The 25,205-nt window shown below is 42.6% G+C and overlaps 1 protein-coding gene and 1 long non-coding RNA gene across 2 annotated transcripts; one reads left to right on the top strand and one right to left on the bottom strand.

Annotated features, from left to right (window-relative positions):
* The first annotated feature begins 1,294 nt into the window (after positions 1-1,294).
* On the top strand, positions 1,295-5,158 carry LOC139561704 (uncharacterized). Its single transcript, XM_071378958.1, has 2 exons — positions 1,295-1,415; positions 2,090-5,158. The coding sequence occupies exons 1-2, from the start codon at positions 1,378-1,380 to the stop codon at positions 3,420-3,422; spliced, it is 1,371 nt and encodes a 456-aa protein (XP_071235059.1). The 5' UTR covers positions 1,295-1,377; the 3' UTR covers positions 3,423-5,158.
* Positions 5,159-20,415: 15,257 nt separating this feature from the next.
* Positions 20,416-23,066, bottom strand: LOC139561627 (uncharacterized). The gene is made up of 2 exons (XR_011672169.1): positions 22,221-23,066; positions 20,416-21,991 (listed from the first exon to the last, which is right to left on the bottom strand). It is a non-coding gene; the product is annotated as an uncharacterized lncRNA (long non-coding RNA).
* Between the last annotated feature and the right edge of the window lie 2,139 nt (positions 23,067-25,205).

Here is a 25,205-nt window from a genome sequence, read left to right as displayed (position 1 = left end):
GCTATAATATTCCATTTAAGTTGTCACCAAAGTTGTCCCCCCCACAGAATCACCACTACTCTTTCAGAATATATTTTTGGACATCAATTAGTCATGTTTACACAAATATAAACAGACAATGCAATAATATAATAAAATATAACTTCATCAAAAAGTAAGGTAAGCCTGAATTACTTGAAAATAAAATGTTCTATCACATTTGAGAAACTATAAAGAGAAAAGATTCTAATCAAACGTCAGACGTGCAGGTCGTGATGAAATTGATCAGTAACAGCTATATACAGAACATAGCCTGGGATGCAGAGAAAGAAGGAGAAGGTTTCTGGGCATCCAACTTTGATCTTGTCATACAGAGTCTGCGGCTAAATGTGACAGACAATCAAGAAGCAACTATTTTAGCATTATGAAAGATAGACAACTTCAAAGTAGACTACATGGTCTTCCATTCGCTCATAGACTGTTTAATTTTATTTTGTTCAAAGATATCAGGTATGACCATTCATGTCTCATTCTCACTTTGTTCAGTCTTGGGTCAGCCAAGTCATCCACAGTCTCATAGATGGACATTACAATTTTGGGCTAACACACATTCAGATACATTGCCTTCTGAAAAGTATTCACACTCCTTGAATTTTTTCACATGTTGTTGTGTTACAGCCTGAATTTAAAATGGATTCAATTGGGATTTTGTGTCACTGGCCTACACACAATAACCCATAATTGTAACGGTCCTGACCTGTTTTATGTTGTTTTTTGTATGTGTTTAGGTCAGGGCATGTGTTTTGGGTGGGCAGTCTATGTTATCTGTTTCTATGTTGGTTTTGGTTGCCTGGTATGGCTCTTAATTAGAGGCAGGTGTTTTGCGTTCTCCTCTAAGAGTCATATTTAGGTAGGGTGTTCTCACTGTTTGTTTGTGGGTGATTGTCTTCCGTGTTTGTGTTATGTTTGCACCATACGGAACTGTATACGGTTTGTTCGGTTTATGTAGTCTGTTTCCTATTCGTGCGTTCTTCTTGTTTCATGTAAGTTCGTCGTCTAGGTCTGTCTTCACCGTTTTGTTGTTTTGTTAGTTTATTCAAGTTCGTGTTTTTTCGTTAATAAATATGTGTTCAAACTTCGCTGCGCCTTGGTTCAATCAATACTCCTCCTTTTCGACCGAAGAGAAGGAGGACCGCCGTTACAGAATCACCCACCATTCCAGACGGAGTCAACGGAGTAAGGGACAGGAAAAGAAGGAGCAATGGACATGGGACGATATATTGGACGGAAAGGGTTGCTACACATGGGAGGAGATCCTGGCTGGTAGGGATCGCCTCCCATGGGAACAGCTGGAGGCACTGAGGAGAGCAGAGGCTACCGGAGAGAGGAACCGGAGCTATGAGGGAACGCGTCTGGCACGGAAGCCCAAAAAGCCCGTAAGTAATTCCCAAAAATTTCTTGGGGGGAGGCTAAGAGGTAGTGGGCCAAGGGCAGGTAGGAGACCTGCGCCCACTTCCCAGGCTTACCGTGGAGAGCGGGAGTACGGGCAGGCGCCGTGTTACGCAGTAGAGCGCACGGTGTCTCCTGTACGAGTGCATAGCCCAGTGCGGGTTATTCCACCACCCCGCACTGGTAGGGCTAGATTGGGTATTGAGCCAGGTGTCATGAGGCCGGCTCAACGCGTCTGGTCTCCAGTGCGTCTCCTCGGGCCGGCATACATGGCACCGGCCTTACGCATGGTTTCCCCGGTTCGCCTACATAGGCTGGTGCGGGTTATTCCACCTCCCCGCACTGGTCGGGCGACCGGGAGCATTCAACCAGGTAAGGTTGGGCAGGCTCAATGCTCAAGAGTGCCAGTACGCCTCCACGGTCCGGTATTTCCGGTGCCACCTCCCCGCCCCAGCCTAGTACCTACAGTGCCTAAACTACGCACTAGGCTACCAGTGCGTCTCCTGAGCCCAGTTCCTCCTCCACGCACTCTCTCTGTAGTGCGTGTATCCAGTTCGGTGCCTCCAGTTCCGGCACCACGCACAAAGCCTCCTGTGCGTCTCCAGAGCCCTGAACACACTGTATCTTCTCCCCCTACTAATCCTGATGTGCTTGTCCTCAGCCCGGTGTCACCAGTGCCGGTACCTCGCATCAGGTATAGAGTGGGCTTTGAGAATACAGTGTGCCCTGTTCCTGCTCCCCGCACTAGTAGGAAGGTGCTTATCCTTAGCCCGGTGCCTCCAGTTCCGGCACCACGCACCAGGTCTACAGTGCGCCGTATCCGGCCAGAGCCATCCGTCTCCCCAGCGCCATCTGAGCCATCCGTCTCCCCAGCGCCATCTGAGCCATCCGTCTCCCCAGCGCCATCTGAGCCATCCGTCTCCCCAGCGCCATCTGAGCCATCCGTCTGCCATGAGCCTGCAAAGCCGCCCGTCTGCCATGAGCCTGCAAAGCCGCCCGTCTGCCATGAGCCTACAGAGCCGCCCGTCTGCCATGAGCCTACAGAGCCGCCCGCCAGACAGGAGCCGCTAGAGCAGCCCGCCAGACAGGAGCCGCTAGAGCCGCCCGCCAGACAGGAGCCGCTAGAGCCGCCCGCCAGACAGGATCTGCCAGAGCCGCCAACCAGACAGGATCTGCCAGAGCCGCCAACCAGACAGGATCTGCCAGAGCCGCCAACCAGACAGGATCTGCCAGAGCCGCCAGCGTGCCATGAGCGTCGAGAGCCGTCAGCGTGCCATGAGCGTCGAGAGCCGTCAGCCTGCCATGAGCGTCGAGAGCCGTCAGCCTGCCATGAGCGTCGAGAGCCGTCAGCCTGCCATGAGCGTCGAGAGCCGTCAGCCTGCCATGAGCGTCGAGAGCCGTCAGCCTGCCATGAGCGTCGAGAGCCGTCAGCCTGCCATGAGCGTCGAGAGCCGTCAGCCTGCCATGAGCGTCGAGAGCCGTCAGCCTGCATAGACCTGCCAGAGTCCCACAGCCGGGATCTGCCAGAGTATATCAGCCGGGACCTGCCCCTTGTCCCGGTGTTGCCCCTTGTCCCGGTGCTGCCCCTTGTCCCGGTGCTGCCCCTTGTCCCGGTGCTGCCCCTTGTCCCGGTGCTGCCCCCTGTCCCGGTGCTGCCCCTTGTCCCGGTGCTGGTCTTTATCCTGGTGCTGCCCCTTATCCTGGTGCTGCCCCTTATCCTGGTGCTGCCTCTTGTCCCGGTGCTGCCCCTTGTCCCGGTGCTGCCCCTTGTCCCGGTGCTGCCCCTTGTCCCGGTGCTGCCCCTTGTCCTGGTGCTGGCCGTTTATTTAGGGGATGTGAGTTGTAGGGTGGTCATTGGGAGGGGAAGACAGAAACGGGGAGTGACTATGGTGGTGTGGGGACAGCGTCCAGAGCCGGAGCCACCACCGTGGTCAACTGCCCACCCAGACCCTCCCCTGGACTTTGTGCTGGTGCGCCCGGCGTTCGCACCTTGAGGGGGGGGGTTCTGTAACGGTCCTGACCTGTTTTATGTTGTTTTTTGTATGTGTTTAGGTCAGGGCATGTGTTTTGGGTGGGCAGTCTATGTTATCTGTTTCTATGTTGGTTTTGGTTGCCTGGTATGGCTCTTAATTAGAGGCAGGTGTTTTGCGTTCTCCTCTAATTAAGAGTCATATTTAGGTAGGGTGTTCTCACTGTTTGTTTGTGGGTGATTGTCTTCCGTGTTTGTGTTATGTTTGCACCATACGGAACTGTATACGGTTTGTTCGGTTTATGTAGTCTGTTTCCTATTCGTGCGTTCTTCTTGTTTCATGTAAGTTCGTCGTCTAGGTCTGTCTTCACCGTTTTGTTGTTTTGTTAGTTTATTCAAGTTCGTGTTTTTTCGTTAATAAATATGTGTTCAAACTTCGCTGCGCCTTGGTTCAATCAATACTCCTCCTTTTCGACCGAAGAGAAGGAGGACCGCCGTTACAATAATGTCAAAGTGGAATTATGTTTGTAGAATCTTTTACAAATTAATAAAAAATGAAAAGCTGAAATGTCTTCAGTCAATAAGCATTCAACCCTTTTTTATGGCAACCCTAAATAAATTCAGGAATTTGCTTAATTCTTCAGTCTAAGACGTTCGGGGGGAGGGGAATTTAGCTATTTGATTTAGCATTTTAGGTCCCCTTTAGGTAACAAAAGCAATTCTACAAAAATTATTTGATAAAATATAGATTTTGGCCTTTACTACTAAAGCCCATAGAAATGCATTGAATAACACATTTATAAATGGCAAAAAGGACAATGAAAAAATGAATCATAAGAAACAAGGTTTTGAACTGTCTTTCCTAAATCTAGGATGATTTAGAAAAAAACTCAGGACAGGATATGAAGAAAAAAGTGAAGAAATATGAAGAAAAAAAACTCAGGACACATTTTGGGTTTATTTTACACATATTTAACCCCTTTTTGGGGGGTAGGCACAAAACTACCATCATAGTTCCATTCGTTTTTTTAAACCAGTACTGGCTACCTTCAGACGAGTCTCCAGACACTTGTGGGGGTATTAGAGCAAAACGGAGTAATGATCAACAACCACAGAGCTTAAAGAATCCTAAAAAAGAATCGTGTGAAAATAATGTACAATCCAGGTGTGCAAAGATCTTAGATATTTACCCCGAAGGCTCACAGCTGAAACCGCAGCCAAATGTGTTTCTAACATGTATTAAGTCAGGGGGTTGAATACTTATCTAATCAAGATATATTAGTGTTTTAGATTTCTTTTAATTTTTCTTCCACTTTGACATTACATAGTATTTTGTGTAGATTGTTGACCTAAAATAACAATGACATCCATTTTAATCCCACTTTGAAACACAACAAAATGTGGAAAAAGTCAAGGGGTGTGAATCTTTTCTGAAGGCACTGTAAATTTCAATCTGGGTTAGGTGGCCATCATTTGACAGCTTGTTCTATTACCAACATGACTAGTTAAGTAATAACATACCATATTAGAGTGTTAGGCTTTCACAATGCAATTCAGTGAAACAGATCATAATTTTGTTGCCAGAGAAAGAAGTCATTATGAGTACATTCAGGTGTGTGCTACGGCGAATTTATCACAAGAAAAAATAAAGCAACACCTCTCGGCACAGCGCCTCTCCCCATGTGACCTACTTGTTGTGTGTATGCACAGACATGTACAGTATGTGTACCTGATAGATGTACACACACACACACACTCACTACATGTTAATGTTTTTAAATGTATGTAAATTGTAAAGTATTTAATCTGTAATGTATTTTTCGTTATGTGTCGGATCCCAGTAAGACTAGCTGTCGCCATTAGTGTCGGCTAACGGGAATCCTAATAAATAAAAAATCGAATCACAATAGACAAACAAAGGCGCTAACTTTTCAGAACAACCCGGGGTATGTCTCCATTTTATCTTGTAACTGTATATCAAACATAGTGATCATAAACATTGACACTTTAAAAAAATGATATTCCAAGAAACAGTATATGTTCTTTTGTCCTGATACTAACTGTGGCAAGGAGGGGTCTTACCAAAAAGTGTGTAAGATTGCTCTTCTCACCACCGAGGATATACACAAATTTGAGGAGACATTGGCAGATTTATTTTCATACCAAAACTCTTCTGAATACAAACCAGTGAGTGTTAATTTATTCAAATGCATTCAGCTGTCAATGAAAAGAGACAATATCCCCTTTTCCAAGCTCCACTTACAAGGCTGCAATACTGCAGGAGCAATCACATTTTGCTTAATAATGTAACAACCCCTTTTCTTACCAAAGTGCCCTGGCTGCAGGTCAAATGTTTCTAGAAGCAGCCCCTCTAACCTGTGTGTCCACCGCATAATGTGCTAGGCAGAAAAAGGCCAGCGCTACGAGTTCTGCTGGCTGTGCATATGGCAGTGGAACGGTTGAAGACCTGCTCTACCAACTAATTTACTAAGTTTGCAGGTGTAACCGGCTGCCCCTCCATACGTGCCTGTCCTACCAGTGGTAAGCTGGCAAAGCATGATCAGAGCGGCTGTAAGAATATAACCTGTGTAAATTGCAGAAAAGAGTTTTGCTTAGTTTGCCTTAAACTCACATCTGCGTACAGCAACAAGGATATAGGGTGGTATAAACACTTCTCTGATGGTGTGGCTCCTAGACAGACCTCTATACCCTCCTAGAGAGGTAAATAAAGATTGTATCCATAACTACCATGTTCCTTTGTAGAGAGACTTAAATAACTTACACTGATACTCAGCCAGAAGATTTATAACATCACACAAAAGTGAGCATGTATTAGTACAAAAACTTTTATGAAAATGTCAATGTATCAATGGGGTTTGTAGGCTTTGGCATTGTAGAGAAGGTTTTATGGATGAGGTTGTTGTTTGAGGCATACGTCTCTCTTAAAACCTGTTTGGGATAGGGGGTAGTATTTTCACGTCCGGATGAAAAGCGTGCCCAAAGTAAACTGCCTGCTACTCAGGCCCAGTAGCTAGGATATGCATATAATTGGTAGATTTGGATAGAAAACACGCTAAAGTTTCTAAAACTGTTAAAATAATATCTGTGAGTATAACAGAACTAATTTGGCAGGCGAAACTCCGAGGACAAACTATCCAGGATTTTCTTTTTTGTTGAGGTGACTCTGTTTTCAATTGTATTTCTATGGGAACCTAGATTTCTGTGGCACTTGGTTGCAGTTCCTATTGCTTCCACTAGATGTCAACAGTCTTTAGAAATTGATTGATGTTTTTGTTTAGAGAAATTAAGAAGTACGGCTATTCAGAACGAGGGTCCAGCCTAGTGCTCTCTACTGTTTTGATGCACGCTCCAGGTCCGGTATTGAACACGGTTTATCCTGTCTTAAATTTGATTGATTATTTAAGTTTTAAAATACCTAAAGTTGGACTAGGAATGTTGTTTGAAATGTTTGGACAGCGTTTACAGGTAACTTATTAGATATTTTGTAGTCATGCTGGGCGAGTTGGAACCAGTGTTTTTCTGAATCAAACACGCCAAATAAATTGACATTTTGGAGATATAACGACGGAATTAATCGAACAAAAGGACCGTTTGAGATGTTTATGGGACGTATTGGAGTGCCAACAGAAGAAGTTATTCAAAGGTAAGGCATGAATTATATAGTTATTTCTGCGTTTTGTGTCGCGCCTGGCGGGTTGAAATATGATTGTCATGTGTTTGTTTGATGGGGTGCTGTCCTCAGATAATCGCATGGTTTACTTTCAACGTAAAGCTTTTTTGAAATCTGACACGGTGGCTAGATTAACAAGAAGTTAAGCTTTAATGTGGTGTATGGCACTTGTGAATATATGAAAGTTAAATATTTCTAATATCTTTTTTTGAATTTCGCGCTCTGCTATTTCACCGGATGTTGTCGAAACGTTCCGCTAGCAGAACCCCTAGCCATAACAGGTTTTAATATTTGTATACAGTAATCGGAAGAAGTGTTCTACAAATTGGGATCTTGTTGCCTTTATCAAATATATTTTAGCTAAGCTTATGTTGTACATTAAAATATGTGTTTTATGTCTGAATATTTGTTATTGTACAACATAGAACTGCATATTAAACAACTTTCCATTGGGCACACACTGAGTCATCATACAGGGACAAAATAGATATGCTTTACGTATCAAGTTGAAATACGTATCTTTAATAATAATTGCATACTACTACTAATAATAATAACCCCCTCGAACTTCTTTCACATTTTGTTGTATCAGTGTGTCATGACGTTGGCCTGTTGATGAGGTTTATGACCCCCATATATACCTTCCCCCCTTTTCTCTCTCTCTACTCTACAGAGGACTCTTGGAAAGCCCTTTGTTAACATAGCAAGAGAGTTTAGTAACATCAAAAGGTGGTGAAAGGAACCATATTTCGGTTATCCAACCAGTTGAAAATATGCGTTGGTACCTAATGAATATGATGCCAGATCAGTTGGCGTCTGAGACATTATTACTGATGATAGGATGACATAAACTGTATCTTGGAAAGTCTACACATTCTAGTTATCAGATTCACATGGAATTGTTGTGCAATTGAAATGTGTAAATATGAAACTATTTGTGAAAAGATTAAATGTAATTTTAGCTTCTAAATGAGAGAATGGTTTTCATAAGGTTAAAACTCTGCTCACTGAGTGGCCCCGCCCAAGTGAACAGACATTGTCTGTAAACTATGAAACACGCCCTTCTCTCCCCTACTATATAAGGCCTGTTACAAAAATGTAACTTTCTGTTTCGAGGACGTGAGGACAACGGTCCTACGTTAACTTCTTAGCGCTAGGGGTCAGATTTTTTTTCTTTCTTAAAATAACGTGCCCAAGGTAAACTGATATTTTCTCAGGCCCAGATCGTAGAATATGCATATAATTTACAGATTAGGATAGAAAACACTCCAAAGTTTCAACAACTGTCAAAATATTGTCTGTGAGTATAACAAAACTGATTCTGCAAGCGAAAACCTGAAGAAATCTAACCCGGAAGTTATTATTATTATTATTTTTTTAAATCTGTGTTTCCTGGTCCGTCTTTCTTCCATTTAAAGGTGTATCAACCAGATTCGTTTTCCAATGGCTTCCTCAGGCTGTGACCAGGCTTTAGACATAGTTTCAGGCTTTTATTTTGAAAAATTTGTGAGATTTTTCCAAATTAGTCAGGTGTCCTCTGAATAGTTCCTGCGCACGAGAGGGGTAGCTCTCCAATTTCTTTCTCTCTTTTATTGAATAGGTTACGGTCCGGTTGAAATATTATTGATTATGTTTGTTAACCTTTACAGCCCCAGCGTTCCGCTAGCGGAACTCCTCCCACATTCCACTGAAAAGCCAGAGCGCGAAATTCAAAAAATATTTTTTCTAAATATTTAACTTTCACACATTAACAAGTCCAATACAGCAAATGAAAGATACACATCTTGTGAATCCAACCAACATGTCCGATTTTTTTAATGTTTTACAGCGAAAACACCACGTATATTTATGTTAGCTCACCACCAAATACAAAAAAGGACAGACATTTTTCACAGCACAGGTAGCATGCACAAAACCAACATAACTAACCAAGATCCAACCAAACTAACCTAGAAACAACTTCATCAGATGACAGTCCTATAACATGTTACACAATAAATCGATGTTTTGTTCGAGAAATGTGCATATTTGAGGTATAAATCAGTTTCACATTGCAGCTACCATCACAGCTACCGTCAGAAATAGTACCAAAGCAGCCAGAGTAATTACAGACACCAACGTCAAATACCTAAATACTCATAAAACATTTCTGAAAAATACATGGTGTACAGCAAATGAAAGACAGGCATCTTGTGATTCCAGCCAATATTTCCGATTTCTTAAGTGTTTTACAGCGAAAACACAATATAGCATTATATTAGCTTACCACAATAGCCAGAAACACAACCCATTTACCAGCAGCGAAAGTTAGCGATCATAACAAACCAGCAAAAGATATATAATTTTTGACTAACCTTGATAAGCTTCATCAGATGACAGTCCTATAACATCAGGTTATACATACACTTATGTTTTGTTCAAAAATGTGCATATTTAAAGCTGAAATCAGTGGTTATACATTGTGCTAACGTAGCATCTTTTTCCCACAACGTCCGGATATTTTTCTGACACTCACATATTCTGACCAAATAACTATTCATAAACATTACAAAAAAATACATGTTGTATAGGAAATGATAGATACACTAGTTCTTAATGCAATCGCAGTGTTAGAATTCTAAAAATAACTTCATTACGACATCCAGCTTAGTTATAGCGAGAGAGTTCCCAAAATCTGGGCGCAAACTACTAGTACAACATGCTCGACAGATATATGAAATAGCATCGTAAAATGGGTCCTACTTTTGATGACCTTCCATCAGAATGTTGTACAAGGTGTCCTTTGTCCAGAACAATCGTTCTTTGGATTTAGAATGTCCTCTTCTCCAGTCAATTAGCACGGAAAGCTAGCAAAGTGGCGCGAAGCTCTCCTTCCTGAACATACGCAGACAAAGCAACACGCCTAACGTCCCGAAAAAATTTCAATAATCTAATAAAACTATATTGAAAAAACATACTTTACGATGATATTGTCACATGTATCAAATAAAATCAAAGCCGGAGATATTATTTGTCTATAACGACAGCTTTACAGAAGGCAATACCAGGTCACTTCTCGCGCGTTCCAGGAAACAGGAAATTGGGGTCACGTCATGCCAAGAGCTTTTATTCGACCGCAGATCAAGTAATACACTCCATTTCTTCTCTCACTCCCTGTTGACATCTAGTGGAAGGTGTATGAAGTGCATGTATACTGATAAATATGAAGGCCATTTATAGGCAGGCCCTAGAACAGAGCATCGATTTCAGATTTTCCACTTCCTGTCAGGAAGTTTGCTGCAAAATGAGTTCTGTTTTTCTCACAGATATAATTCAAACGGTTTTAGAAACTAGAGAGTGTTTTCTATCCAATAGTAATAATAATATGCATATTGTACGAGCAAGTACGAGGCCGTTTGAAATGAGCACCTTTTTCCAAGTTACTCAATACTGCCCCTGCAGCCATAAGAAGTTAAAAGTCACCATTGGCCTCGTGTTTAAAATCGCTGAGCGTTTTTCTTCCTCCCCGGTAACTGAGTTAGGAAGGACGCCCGTATATTTGTAGTGACTGGGTGTATTGATGCACCATCCAAAGTGTAATTAATAACTTCAGCATGATCAATGTCAGTTGTTTTATTTATACACATCTACCAATAGGTGCCTTACTTTGGAAAATCTTCCTGATATTTATGGTGTTTGAAATTCACTGAGGAACCCTACAGATAATTGTATGTGTTGGGTACAGAGATGAGATAGTCATTCAAAAATCATGTTTCTGTAACGGCAGCCTTCCCTCTCTTTACTGGAAGAGGGGGTGTAACAGGGATCAGACCAACTCGCAGCGTAGCCAGTGCTCAACATGTCTAATTAAACGAATAAACAGTGAACACTACAAATACAAAATAACAAAATGTGGCAAACCGATACAGTCCTAGCTGGTGCATAGAAAACACAAAGACAGGAAACAACCACCCACAAAATCCCAACACAAAACAAGCCACCTATATATGATTCTCAATCAGGGACAACGATTGACAGCTGCCTCTGATTGAGAACCATATTAGGCCGAACACAGAAACAGACAAACTAGACACACAACATAGAATGCCCACCCAGCTCACGTCCTGACCAACACTAAAACAATTAAAACACATAAGAACTATGGTCAGGACGTGACAGTTAAACACTATTACTGTAAAAGAGTGAGTCCTTGCAACTTATTATGTGTTGTTAAGCACATTTTTCCTCCGGAACCTATTTAGGCTTGCCATAAAAAAGTGGTTGAAGACATTTCAGCTTTTCGTTTTTAATTCATTTGTAAAAATGTTATAAAACATACTTCCACTTTGACATTATGGGGTATTGTGTGTCGGCCAGTGACATGAAATCTCGGTTTAATCCATTATAAATTCAGGCTGTAACACCACAAAATTTTGAAAAAGTCAAGGGGTGTAAACACTTTTTGAAGGTACTGTATGATCAAATTAAACTCAGGGTGTGGATTGATACTATCCCTTACAGAAAACAACACATGCAATTCTCATGTGATTACATGTGATCATATATGAAGTTAATGTGATAACATGTGACAACATGTAAAAGCAGCTTGTGATAACATAAAACTACACGTGAAAAAAATGATCTCTTCTGAAATAAATGTGACAACTTGGGGATGCAAAACAAATGATACCATGAAACTGCACATCTGACAACATTTGAGCTAGACAAAAACCTCCAGGGAAACATGACACAACATAAAATCAATTTGTATTTGTCACATGTGCCAAATACAACAAGCCCATAACCAACAGTGCAATTTTAAGAAAATACCTAGTGTTAGAGATGCACACAATCACAGCACCAGATCAGGTGTTGCTGATGTGTGCTTATACAGGTTCAGGAGTAATGCTTGGATAGGTCCCTCTCTTGTATACTGGAGCCTCAGAATGGAATGAGTTACCTCTGCCCATAAAAACAACGTTCTCTCTGGACAGCTTTAAAAATAAAGTAAAAATATGTTTGATGTCTTCTGTGCCCATATGAATAATCCCTATTAGGTAACTGCAATGATAAGATAGATGTACTTCTTTGTTTTTGTTTTATTATTTCACATCCATACTCTGTTTATCTGTGTTCGATCTTGCCTAGCCATCTTGTCTCAAGAGGACCACAATGGAAATAAGTCCCAGACTTTATTGTGGGTTATCCTCCATAGTTTTACTCATGTGCATGTATGGCTTTTTCAAGTTTTACGTGTGCTTGTTTTTTTAAATGGTCGAATTAATAAAAATAAAAAGCTTGAAACATGTTGGTATTACAGACTCAGACAGGGAGAGGTTGAAAATGTCAGTGAAGATACCTGCCAGTTGGTCAGCGCATGCTCGGGGGTACACGTTCTGGTAATCCTTCTGGACCTGCGGCCTTGTGAATGTTGATCTGTTTAAAGATCTTACTCACATCATCTGTGGAGAGTGTGATCACACAGTCATCCGGAACAGCTGATGCTCTCATGCATGTTTCAGTGTTACTTGGCTCTAAGCGAGCAGAGAAGTTATTTAGCTCGTCTGGTAGGCTTGTGCCACTGGGCAGCTCTCGGCTGTGGGATGTAATAGTTTGCAAGCCCTGCCACATCCAACGAGCGTCGGAGCCGGTGTAGTACGATTTGATCTTAGTCCTGTATTGATGCGTTGCCTGTTTGGTGGTTTGGAGGAGGACATAGCGGGATTTCCTATAAGCTTCCAGGTTAAAGTCCCGCTCCTTGAAGCGACAGCTCTACCCTTTAGCTCAGTGCGAATGTTGCCTGTAATCCATGGCTTCTGGTTGGGGTATGTACGTACCATCACTGTGGGGACCACGTTCGGCTCTGCTCAGCCAAATTTCAGCTGGGTCACATAGCGCGTTTTTGCCATTACCTATGTCTGCTGGGAATAATGACTTCTGTGATGAAAGTTGTTCCCGTGGGGCTATTGTTAATGCAGGTGTAACAGTATAACTTTAAACCGTCCCCTCGCCCCGACCCGGGCGCGAACCAGGGACCCTCTGCACACATCGACAACAGTCACCCACGAAGCAGCGTTACCCATCGCTCCACAAAAGCCACGGCCCTTGCAAAGCAAGGGGCAACACTACTTAAGTCTCAGAGCAAGTGACGTAACTGATTGAAATGCTACTAGCGCGCACCCGCTAACTAGCTAGCCATTTCACATCCGTTACACTCACCCCCCTTTCAACCTCCTCCTTTTCCGCAGCAACCAGTGATCCGGGTCAACAGCATCAATGTAACAGTATAACTTTAAACCGTCCCCTCGCCCCGACACGGGCGCGAACCAGGGACCCTCTGCACACATCGACAACGGTCGCCCACGAAGCATCGTTACCCATCGCTCCACAAAAGCCGCGGCCCTTGCAAAGCAAGGGGCAACACTACTTAAGTCTCAGAGCAAGTGACGTAACTGATTGAAATGCTACTAGCGCGTACCCGCTAACTAGCTAGCCATTTCACATCCGTTACACTCACCCCCCTTTCAACCTCCTCCTTTTCCGCAGCAACCAGTGATCCGGGTCAACAGCATCAATGTAACAGTATAACTTTAAACCGTCCCCTCGCCCCGACACGGGCGCGAACCAGGGACCCTCTGCACACATCAACAACGGTTGCCCACGAAGCACGGTCGTTACCCATCGCTCCACAAAGGCCGAGGCTCTTGCAAAGCAAGGGGCAACACTACTTAAGTCTCAGAGCAAGTGACGTAACTGATTGAAATGCTACTAGCGCGCACCCGCTAACTAGCTAGCCATTTCACATCCGTTACACAGGCCCTTCCCGCGCTGAGTGCTAGCCACTCAACTGGACATATCTCGCAGCCTAAGCCTGTCACTTCAGGTGTTCCTGTTTTTGTCAGGCCGATTTGTGCTGGTCAGAACCGACTGCATCTTAGTGCTGGCGTGCATCAACAGATGGGGGGAGACTGTCTCTTTTCCTCCTAACGTTGGCTCGCTCCCTATTGCTGGGGAGCAGTGTGCACATGCTTTTGCTTTGGGGGGCGCATGTCCCCGGTTTCCTCAACTCGGGTACAGATCTTATATCCAGGTGGGACCCTATCGCTCAGTAGTGGAGGCTTTCCCAGGTATGGTAAATTTTCGGCAGGGCCGACGTGGATCTTTACGCATGGAAAGAAAACACTCATTGTCATCTATTTTCTCTATGAGGGTCCCGAGTGCCCCATTGGGAATGGTTGCTCTGGCGCACCAGTGGCCTCTGATCCTCCTTTACGGTTTCCACCAGTAGATCTGTTTCAGCCCAGGTTGGAGAGGGTGTGCCGGGAGGACTTACCATTAATTATTCTGGCTCCCCGTTGGCAGGCAGCCTTACGTCATGCATTCACCTTTTAGGCGTGGACCCGTGGCAACTTCCATTGCGCAGGGACCTGTTGTGGCAGGTTTGGCAAGCGAGGCCAGAGAGTGGATTCCTATGGGCCAGAGGTTTCCCTCTAAATGTAATTGCTACCATTCAGTCTGCAAGGGAATCCTTCACGAGAAGGCTGTATGCGTATAAGTGCAAGCCTTTTAGTTCTGGAGGACTTGTTCCTTTTCAGTGTTCTGTGAGCGGCATCCTTATGTTCCTACAGGAGCTTTTGAAGCATTCTCTACATTAACAGTGTACATGGCCGCTGTCTCAGCATGTAATTGGAATTGATGGAGCCTCACCATGGTGGTGCAGTTCCTCAAAGGTGTACTTCTTCTCAGAACGGTCCCTAAATCCATTGCACCCACATGGGACTGGCTTTGGAGACACTGTGTGCGGCCTCCGAAGTCGGTGGATTTGAAGTTCCTGTACTACAAAACCTCCCAGCTCATGGCTTTGGCCTTGGCTAAACGTGTTGAGAACCTCCACGTGTTATCTGTACACCCATCCTGTCCTCAGTTCACCCCATGTGACTCTAACATGCGACCAAATGAGGCCTTCGCCCCGAATGTCATGGCTACTGTATGTCCTGCAGGTCCTTAGCTTTTGAGCTATTACCCTTTTTGCCTCCACCGTTTTCTTCTGAAGAGCAACAGAGGCTGCATGCACTGTGTTCGGTGCAAGCTTTATGCACGTACATTCAACAGACCCGGGATATCCGATTATGTGACAAGATTTTTGTCTATTTTGCTAATCCAGCTCCTGGCAAGGTGCTCTTTAAGCAGCATCTCGCCCAATGGATGGTGGAGGCTATCTCCCTGGCATATAACAGCAAGGGACAAGGGTTAACCAGCGGTGTATGCGACTCACTCCACCAGTAGTCTGGAAGCGTCTTGGGCGTTGTTTAAATGATTGACTAAAGGAGATATTTTTGTGAGGGTTTATCTCTTGGATATTGCTGCTCCCAGCGTATCCCACAGTGTGCTTACAGATGGAATAGGGGAAAGTCACTAGGCAGAGTACCGTGTGCGAAGGAGCTAGACTGATGCATCAGGCGGGGTCAGGTCTGGGTGGTCTGCCACGGGCCATTTAATTTGATATCCAAAATAAAATTAAATTCAATGGCCATCTCAGTCTCTGAACTTGAAACCCATTGAAAACGTGTTGTTTGATTTGAAGAGGGCAGTCCAAAAGCTCAGACAAAATATATCAAGGATCTGGAAGGATTCTGTATGGAGGATTGGTCTAAGGTCCCTCCCAATGCTTTTTCCAACTCATAAAACATCTTAGAAAAAGGTTAAGGGCCGTTGTCCTCGCAAGGTCAGGTATTGAAAGTTATTGAATACAGCGGTGTAAATCATTTTGACCCCTACCTTTTTGAGAGAAAAAAAATATTACTTGTTAAACAAAATCTCTCCCCCTGAGCAATTGTACTAGCATTTTTTTGTTGAATACAATATAGCTCAGTATTTGAAGATCATTTTTACAGTCATTTTTGCTCATCTTTATCAAGCGTTGTCAATCATTTCGAACCCCACTGAACATATTATAGATAAGCGGACAGAGAAATGTGAAGAGCAGCATCCGTTAACCTCTCTGGGATATAGGGGGTGCTGTTTCGACTTAGGGAAAATTGGTCTCCAAATTAAACTGCCTAGTACTCAATTCTTGCTCGTACAATATGCATATAATTGTTATTATTGGATAGAAAACACTCTCTAGTTTCTATAACCGTTGGAATTATGTCTCTGAGTGAAACAGAACTCATTCTACAGCACTTTTCCTGCCAGGGAGTGAGATTTCAGAAATCTTGGCCCCTGCTCCCAGGTCAGTTCATAAGTCCCTGTGAATGCTATGATGCTACAAACACTGCCTACGCCTTCCTCTAGATGTCAGTAAGCGGGGAGATTTTGAATGGAGTGGATTGCGCAATCCGGGCTCTATAAATAGACCCTGGAGCGGAAAGAACGTCCTTTTCAACAGTGCGCTCGACTCAGAGTGGTCGTCGGACTGGCCTCCTTCCAAGCTTTTTTTTAGCCACTTATATATCGCCGGTCATGTTTTTATTCGTTATAGGTGTTAAAGACATCATAAGGTAGTTAATTTAAACCGTTTTATAGCAATTTATATCCGTTTAGTGCGATTTTGAGGCATTTCTTTGTTATGCACTTTGAAGCGCTGGGCACGTTTCCAGGACCGGTCGAACGTTAGTGGCCATTTCAACAGGACAAGAGGACATCTTTCGACCAAAAGACGATTAGACCGGAGAAATGATATATTGCCCAAGATTCTGATTGAAGATCAGCTCATAGTAAGAACTATTTTTGATGATAAATCGTTATTCTGTTGAAAAATGTCAAACGCATAAGCCGCCATTTTGTTTTGTGTAGCTTCGCTTGGCGAACCTTGTATTGCACAGTAAGGATAATTTTAGAAATGTAATTCAGCGATTGCATTAAGAACTAATTTATCTTTCGATTGCTGTCCACCCTATATTTTTTAGTAAAGTTTATGATTAGTTATTCATTACGCTAGGTCACTGTCCAAAATGGCGCCCGACATTTTCAGCCCAGGTTGGCTACTATTCTCATTGTATAACCACGTTTTTTTGTGGCTAAATATGCACATTTTCGTACAAACTCTATATGTATGTTGTAATATGATGTTACAGGAGTGTCATCGGAAGAATTCTGAGAAGGTTAGTGAAAAAATTAATATATTTTGGCGATGATAACGATATCGCTCTCTTTGGCTTGAATCAATGCTCGGGTAACGTTTGCATATGTGGTATGCTAATATAACGATTTATTGTGTTTTCGCTGTAAAACACTTAGAACATCTGAAATATTGTCTGAATTCACAAGATCTGTGTTTTTCCATTGCTGTGAGCTGTGTATTTTTAAGAAATGTTTTATGATTAGTAATTAGGTAATACACGTTACTCTCTGTATTTATTCTAGTCGAGTTGTGATGGTGGGTGCAATTGTAAACTATGATTTCTACCTGAAATATGCACATTTTTCTAACAAAACCTATCCTATACAATAAATATGTTATCAGACTGTCATCTGATGAGGTTTTTTCTTGGTTAGTGGCTATCAATATCTTTATTTGGCCGAATTGGTGATAGCTACTGGTGGAGAGAAAAAATGGTGGACAAAGAAAAGTGGTGTCTTTTGCTAACGTGGTTAGCTAATAGATTTACATATTTTGTCTTCCCTGTAAAACATTTTAAAAATGTGAAATGGTGGCTTTATTCACAAGATCTGTATCTTTCATTTGATGTCTTGGACTTGTGATTTTATGATATTTAGATTTTCCTTTTTCATTGTGACGCGATGCTAATCAGTGAGGGGGGGGTTGGGGGTGCTTGTCAGTTGGGACACTAGCGTCCCAATATGTTTAATGTTGATGTATTTCTATTTCATGACAATGATGGAAATCTACAAACCATTGGACAATCCAAGACAAATGTATCTTCTTGTGAATGCACAAGTTAAGTACTTACCCCCTTAAAGCTGGAATGCTTAGTTGCTACATTCGCTACATCTATTTTTGGACATATAAATTAATGATATATACCCTTTAATTCTTAAAAAATCTAACTTATAAATGCCTGAGCTTATTTGTACCCCATCAGAAACCCGAAAACAAGCTTGTTTTTCTCCAATGTTTATAAAAAATGTACATGCAAACAAAAACAGTATATCCTCAAAACATGGTTAAAACTGTCATGGATGGTCAGTAGTTGCATCCGTAGCTTTGTCTATGAATTTGAGAGTGGTTATAACCCTCTGTTTTTTCCTAAACACAGGTGGACTGACCACGTTGTTATTGTTTAAATTAAGGATTCTAGCTTCAATGGAAAATTCAGTTTCGTGCCAAGCGTATACACATTTTAACTGATGATAGCCCATCAAACAATGGTGTGTTCAAAACAGTGAGGGGAATGAGGAAATTATGAATAACTGTGTTTACATTCATCAACAGAGATCTTGACTGATACAGTAGACTGACATTCAGAACCGCAAGTTCTGAACGTAACCACAATGGCAGTCAGAAAGGTTTTCATGATTTTACAATAAGTAAATTAAAATTACCTGTCAGAGTCAACATGTTATCATCTCAGAGTAGCCTTACTTGATATATGATCAAAATAAAGTGTGGATTATTTCTATCTGCTGGACTTTTCACAGAGAAACAGTCATTCATTCTCAATCAATTTCCTTGCTTCAAGGAACACATTTGCCTATTATACAAACAAGTTACCTAAACACATTTGTAATGTATTTGGTGAAATAGGCTACCAGCGCTCCGTGTGTTATCATTTTCAACAATTACTGAACATGTATCAAATTAATTTCCAACAATAAACTTCAGAAACCCATTTTAAATTCCCAGTTTCTATCAGCAGTTATTTTAATCACATTGGGGAAAGTCCAACTGCAGGTCACTGATGGCCTCTGTTAAATGTGACTTTGTGTAAACACTATGTACCTGATTAGGTATTTACACCAGTGCAATGTTGTCACCTCTTATCCTCCAGGGTAGATAAAATAAACAGTAGACCATAAAGTATAATAAAGACATGCTACGATAGGGCGGCTGGTAGCCAGCGCATAAGAGAGTTGGGCCAGTAACCGAAAGGTCGCTGGTTTGATTTCCCGAGCCGGCAAGGTGGAAAAATCTGCTTTCGATTTAAGGCAGCTCCTTGCACCTCTCTGATTCAGAGGGGTTGGATTAAATGCAGATGACACATTTCTGTTGAATGTATTCAGTTTTGCAACTGACTAGGTGTCCACTTTTCCAAAGATCATATTATATGATCCCATGACATTTGGTCAAAATATTGTGTTTCTGTCTTTCTAAAATGAAAAAGGAATACAATTCAATGGGGAACCAGGATTGAGACAACGCAGGATCATTTTTATCTGGATAAATGCTTTGGCCCTTTAGGCGACTATCAGGACAGCCAGGAGACCGACAGCAGTGGAGACCCCCAGGACTGCAGCCTAGGTGGAGACTGTACTAAGGTGCAGTTCCCCTTGCTGCTCCGTAGGCAAGCACCAGGGTCTTGAAGATGATGCGAGCTTCGACTGGGAGACAGTAGAGTGTGCGGAGGAGCGGGGTGACATGGGAGGATTGATGGCGGTCAAACACCAGGCTGTGAAATAACAGGGAAGCCTTTTTGCAAAACACAAAGGAGCTTTTAAGAGAGATGTGATACCTGTTTTCAGAAAGTTAATTCTGTTTCAGTAAATGTTTATGATTGAGAAAAACGAATCTATTTGCTAACGTGTGAATGCAAGTCTAATTCCCCCATCTGTTAAATCAAGTGACTTATTAGAAACACTGGGTACATGAATATGGGAGCATTTACACCAGTACAAAGTTTTATTATACTCCACAGGGATAATAAACATTATCAGCAGGCCGTAATAAAGACTAAGTGAAGGATAATGTTACATATTACAGAAACAAGTCACATTGAAAGAGAAAGTTAAATCTATGTTGAACAACAAATCCAGTTGACGGTCAAAGGACAACTCAGCTTTGTTGAGTCAGCTTTGCATTTCTCATTGGTCTGGAGTACATTTTGGTTTGTACAATTCAACTGTTAATGAATAGTTGATTTCAGCGTCTGTTAAATCATGTGACTTCTTGGAAACACATTGGTCACTGTGGGCCGCAGAGGCAGCATGCTACTTTTATCAGTTTGAGGCAGTTCAAGATTATATTGTGGTCTCATAGCATTCACAGTGCTGACATAGGAGCCCATAGGTCAGGCTAAAAAACGTGTAATGTCCACCCAGATTAAAGGTTAGAGTTACAGTATATGTAAATTCTTAATTCTTTACTGCACAAGTTATGTGGCAAGGTATACCAGATGTGGTCATGGTCAAGTGTTAGGCCTACCTGACAGACAGAAAAATACATTTATGATCATGTAGAATATGTTTATTTTTCTCTGGGGCTAATCCTTACATTTACAATGTGATAATTGAAACATTAAAAAAATTCATTTTTGTTTAAACATTTTGTGATCTGTTACTGTAGGGACATCACTCAATTATAGTTTATTTCTATTGCATCCCATGACATTTTCTCTAGAGGATTATAATCACATGAAATAATACTACAGTTGTGGTTGGCAAATAGCAGGTTGACTGGCATGCCGGACCCAGTGAAACCTGGCTAATGGTAAAGTGCAGCACAACAACACAACAAAGGAAAAACATAACTCAGGCACACATAGCTGTCTATGCGGTTCACTACAATATAACTTAAATACGTCTTTCTCAGTGGTCTTGTGGTGAGAGTGTCCACCTTGACAATGGAAGGTTGTGAGTTTGTTCCCAGGCCGAGTCTCACCAAAGTTTTTAAAAATGCTACCTGATGTGTCTCTACTTGGGACTCAGCATTAACAAGCTAGATTTGGGGTAAGGCCCTGCGATATACTATTGTCCTGTGCAGTGGGTATACTGGCTCAATCTATGGAGATATGCTCCTGCCCTATGAGCCACCAAGGCGACTTACTATGTCTAGGATATACACATCTGAGTAAAATGAACAACAAGGATGATTGAAATTCCCCTGTACATAAATCAAATAGTTTAATTTATTTGTGCCCCTGGACATCACATACTATATAAACACACACAAGAGTCTGGAGCAGTTTAAGGGTTGTGCCTTGTTCAAGGCACATCGGTAGTAAATGTTAGTATAGTAATGTTCCAATCGCCAGTTTAGCCTTCCAGTTACTGGTCCGCCCCTCTAACCTCTGGGCTACATATAGCTAACTACTGATTATGTTTTCCTGCCCCATTTTTCCTCATAAATTCATATTCTCTGTTCTTAAGTTCCCCTTCACTTGTATTTCAACAAATGTACCTCTTCTCTTTTTTTCAGTTCCTTTTCTCTTCTCGTCATTTCATCTTCTCTCCATTTCAGTTCCCTTTCTCTTCCAATCTGCTCCATCTTCATTTCCTCTTCTCGTTTAATCTGTTCCATCCTAATTTCTTCTTCTCTTCTCAACCCTTCCACTTCTCGTCTCCTCAGGTCCCTTTCTCTCCACATATGTTCCTCTTCTCTTCTCTTGAGTTCCTGTTCTCTTCTCATCAATTCTTCTTCTCGTCTCCTCATTTCCTCTTCTCTTCTTTTCTTCTTTTCATCTTCCTTTGTCACATCATCATTCAGTCCCTTTTGTCTGTCAGCACCCTGACGACTTTTGAAGGTTTTAGAGTGTGTATCTCCCTGTACCGAATCAACTGACAAGAAATATATTACACAGAGCAATTGGTTCATTAATAATATTTCAGTTTTAGCCATACATATGTACTCTATGGGATCACAGATCTACATGGATCCAACAGGAACTATTAAGGCAAGGTTGAAGACAGAGTATAATTTATGTTAAGTTTCTTTAAAGAGGAGTAAACTGATCAAAACCTCTGACTTTTGATGATCTTTTGTACATAATCAGACAAATACTGCAGGATTTGGCTGATGGTGATTGGATCTGTATGGGAGGATTGTGAGAAACACTTTATAATGGAGTTATAATTCATTGTAATATGCTGTGCATACACTGACCTTGGAAGATGTATTAAGGAGAATGGTATTAGTTTCCCAATTCCCAAATACATTCTCATTTAAATAGACATACCACTTGTCTAGTCTAGTTTACCCAAAGTTAAACAGCACAATATATTTATGACAAGGTATAACGACAAAGAAATCTCTCTTACCATTGTAACTTTGGTGTCATCAAAGTGATACCAATTCTGATCCTCATAGGACTTGATTGTAGCAGTGTAATGTCCACCATACAAATGTCCTGAATGGTCCACCATTGCATAAAGCTCATATCCACAACTCTGGTCAGAGAGATTGGAAAAATCAAAAGTAATTCCCTGAACTGTGGTTTAAAAGCATTCTCAATGGAGATTTGTAAACCTTGTTTTAATCTGATAGCCTGGGGTTAATTTAATATTGAATTGGGAGGTGGGGAGCCCTCTTTTTTGGTGACCATTCAAAACCAAAAGCAGTTTTTTTGCTATTAATATATATGTTGTGATAGTTGTTTTTTGAATTTATTAGCCCAGTAGGCTAGTGCAATTTAGGTTTGAAAATAGGGGAAGGGGGATACCTAGTCAGTAGTACAATTGAATGCCTTCAACTGAAATGTGTCTTCCGCATTTAAACCAACCCCTCTGAATCAGAGAGGTGCGGGGGGATGCTATAATCGACATCCACGTCTTCGGCGCCCAGAGAACAGTGGGTTAACTGCCTTGTTCAGGGGCAGAACGACAGATTTTTACCTTGTCAGCTCGGGGATTCGATCCAGCAACCTTTCGGTTACTGGCCCAACACTCTAATACCTGCTGCCCCAAAATTAAACATAATTGAACAACTTGCTATTTAGAGCATTTCCCCAAAATGCATGTCTTGTTTTTGGCTTGAAAGACAATGGCATGGATCCCCCGGTACTGCTGCTCATTCCGTGCGCCAGTTCCGGAGGTCTACGCCACCGGCCTCTAGGCGTCACTGAACTGTCTCATTACGTACGCCTGGTTCCCGTTCCCCCTGATTAGTATATGTATATATGTGCCCTCTCACTCTATCACTCTTGCTATCACTTGGCAAAACATCATTAAATACTGCTACGTTATTTAACAATAGCGTGGATGTAGGGCTGTTTTTTATATAGGCTAATGAGCACCCATATGTTGTGTAGGCATCAGACAGAGTGACAAGCTAGCCCGGAGAAAGATTATCGCGGGCTGCCTCCGCGTTGGCTGCCATGTTGCAATATTAATATTCTCGTAGCCCTCTCGTTGATACAAAATGTTTCAGTATTCTCCGAGCAATCTGTTCGTAGATGCAATGTTTCGATATTCTCAGACCCACCTTGTTGATGCAATGCAATATTTCCAGAATGTTTCATTTCCCTGGTGCATAATGCAATTAGGCAAATACACAAATTATCTGGGCGAACACATTATAAGGAACATCAATGAATGCAGAGCAACAATTTTGGTGGGAAGCGCAGGAGACAATGACACTGTCATAGTACACTGAATGTGCAGTTCCACAAGTGTGACTTCACATAGCCTATAGCAGGGTGTAGGCAACCTTTTTCACACGAGTGCCAATTTACAATTGATCCTACCATTTCTAAAGATCTGCATGCCTGTTATGATTTGTATATAAGTACTGTAGGCTACTCAACTGTCCCCAAAAAATGTGTAACTGCCCACAAACGGAATAATTCTGGCTACTCGACAGAGATGCTGTCCGTCCCGCCACATGCCATAGAGCTCCAGTATACCTACCTGCACCGATGCAATGTCGATTCAGCAGTGCTGAATCACGGGTGAGGGCATAATGTGTAGATACACCAAGTCACTTGGCTCTGTCATATCCTCACATGGTCTCTCCTATCATTGCTATGCAGACGACACACAATTAATCTTCTCCTTTCCCCCTTCTGATAACCAGGTGGCGAATCGCATCTCTGCATGTCTGGCAGACATATCAGTGTGGATGACGGATCACCACCTCAAGCTGAACCTCGGCAAGACGGAGCTGCTCTTCCTCCCGGGGAAGGACTGCCCGTTCCATGATCTCGCCATCACGGTTGACAACTCCATTGTGTCCTCCTCCCAGAGTGCTAAGAACCTTGGCGTGATCCTGGACAACACCCTGTCGTTCTCAACTAACATCAAGGCGGTGACCCGTTCCTGTAGGTTCATGCTCTACAACATTCGCAGAGTACGACCCTGCCTCACACAGGAAGCGGCGCAGGTCCTAATCCAGGCACTTGTCATCTCCCGTCTGGATTACTGCAACTCGCTGTTGGCTGGGCTCCCTGCCTGTGCCATTAAACCCCTACAACTCATCCAGAACGCCGCAGCCCGTCTGGTGTTCAACCTTCCCAAGTTCTCTCACGTCACCCCGCTCCTCCGCTCTCTCCACTGGCTTCCAGTTGAAGCTCGCATCCGCTACAAGACCATGGTGCTTGCCTACGGAGCTGTGAGGGGAACGGCACCTCCGTACCTTCAGGCTCTGATCAGGCCCTACACCCAAACAAGGGCACTGCGTTCATCCACCTCTGGCCTGCTCGCCTCCCTACCTCTGAGGAAGTACAGTTCCCGCTCAGCCCAGTCAAAACTGTTCGCTGCTCTGGCATCCCAATGGTGGAACAAACTCCCTCACGACGCCAGGTCAGCGGAGTCAATCACCACCTTCCGGAGACACCTGAAACCCCACCTCTTTAAGGATTACCTAGGATAGGATAAAGTAATCCTTCTAACCCCCCCCCCCCTTAAAAGAGTTAGATGCACTATTGTAAAGTGGTTGTTCCACTGGATATCATAAGGTGAATGCACCAATTTGTAAGTCGCTCTGGATAAGAGTGTCTGCTAAATGACTTAAATGTTAAATGTAGATTTTCCTTTTTTATTCCATGATTTTCTTCATTCCTTGGTCAAGTTTGTTTGTCTTTATGAGTCATTGTCGATTGTAGACCTATGTAAATCTTTTGCTGTAGCCTATGCCTTTTATTTTAATGCATGTGTAGGATTTATCTGCTATTACTTTCACATTGATGTCGGTATTTGAAGTCGGCCTTGACAGTGTGTATTATGTATCTATTTCATTGCACTGTATGCGCTGTTCCACAAGTAGGCTAAATGAGTCCATCTAGCCTCTGTATGATGAAGTTGAGGAGT

The sequence above is a fragment of the Salvelinus alpinus genome, chromosome 31 (assembly GCF_045679555.1).
Source record: "Salvelinus alpinus chromosome 31, SLU_Salpinus.1, whole genome shotgun sequence".
NCBI lineage: Eukaryota > Metazoa > Chordata > Actinopteri > Salmoniformes > Salmonidae > Salvelinus > Salvelinus alpinus.
This window is presented reverse-complemented; position numbering and strand designations above follow the sequence as displayed.

Bases quoted from the DNA above. Each gene is read 5' to 3' on its own strand.
- LOC139561704 (XM_071378958.1), top strand. From the start codon at position 1,378: ATGAGGGAACGCGTCTGGCACGGAAGCCCAAAAAGCCC. The intron at 1,416-2,089 runs GTAAGTAATTCC...GCTTGTCCTCAG, and splicing joins CACGGAAGCCCAAAAAGCCC to CCCGGTGTCACCAGTGCCGG.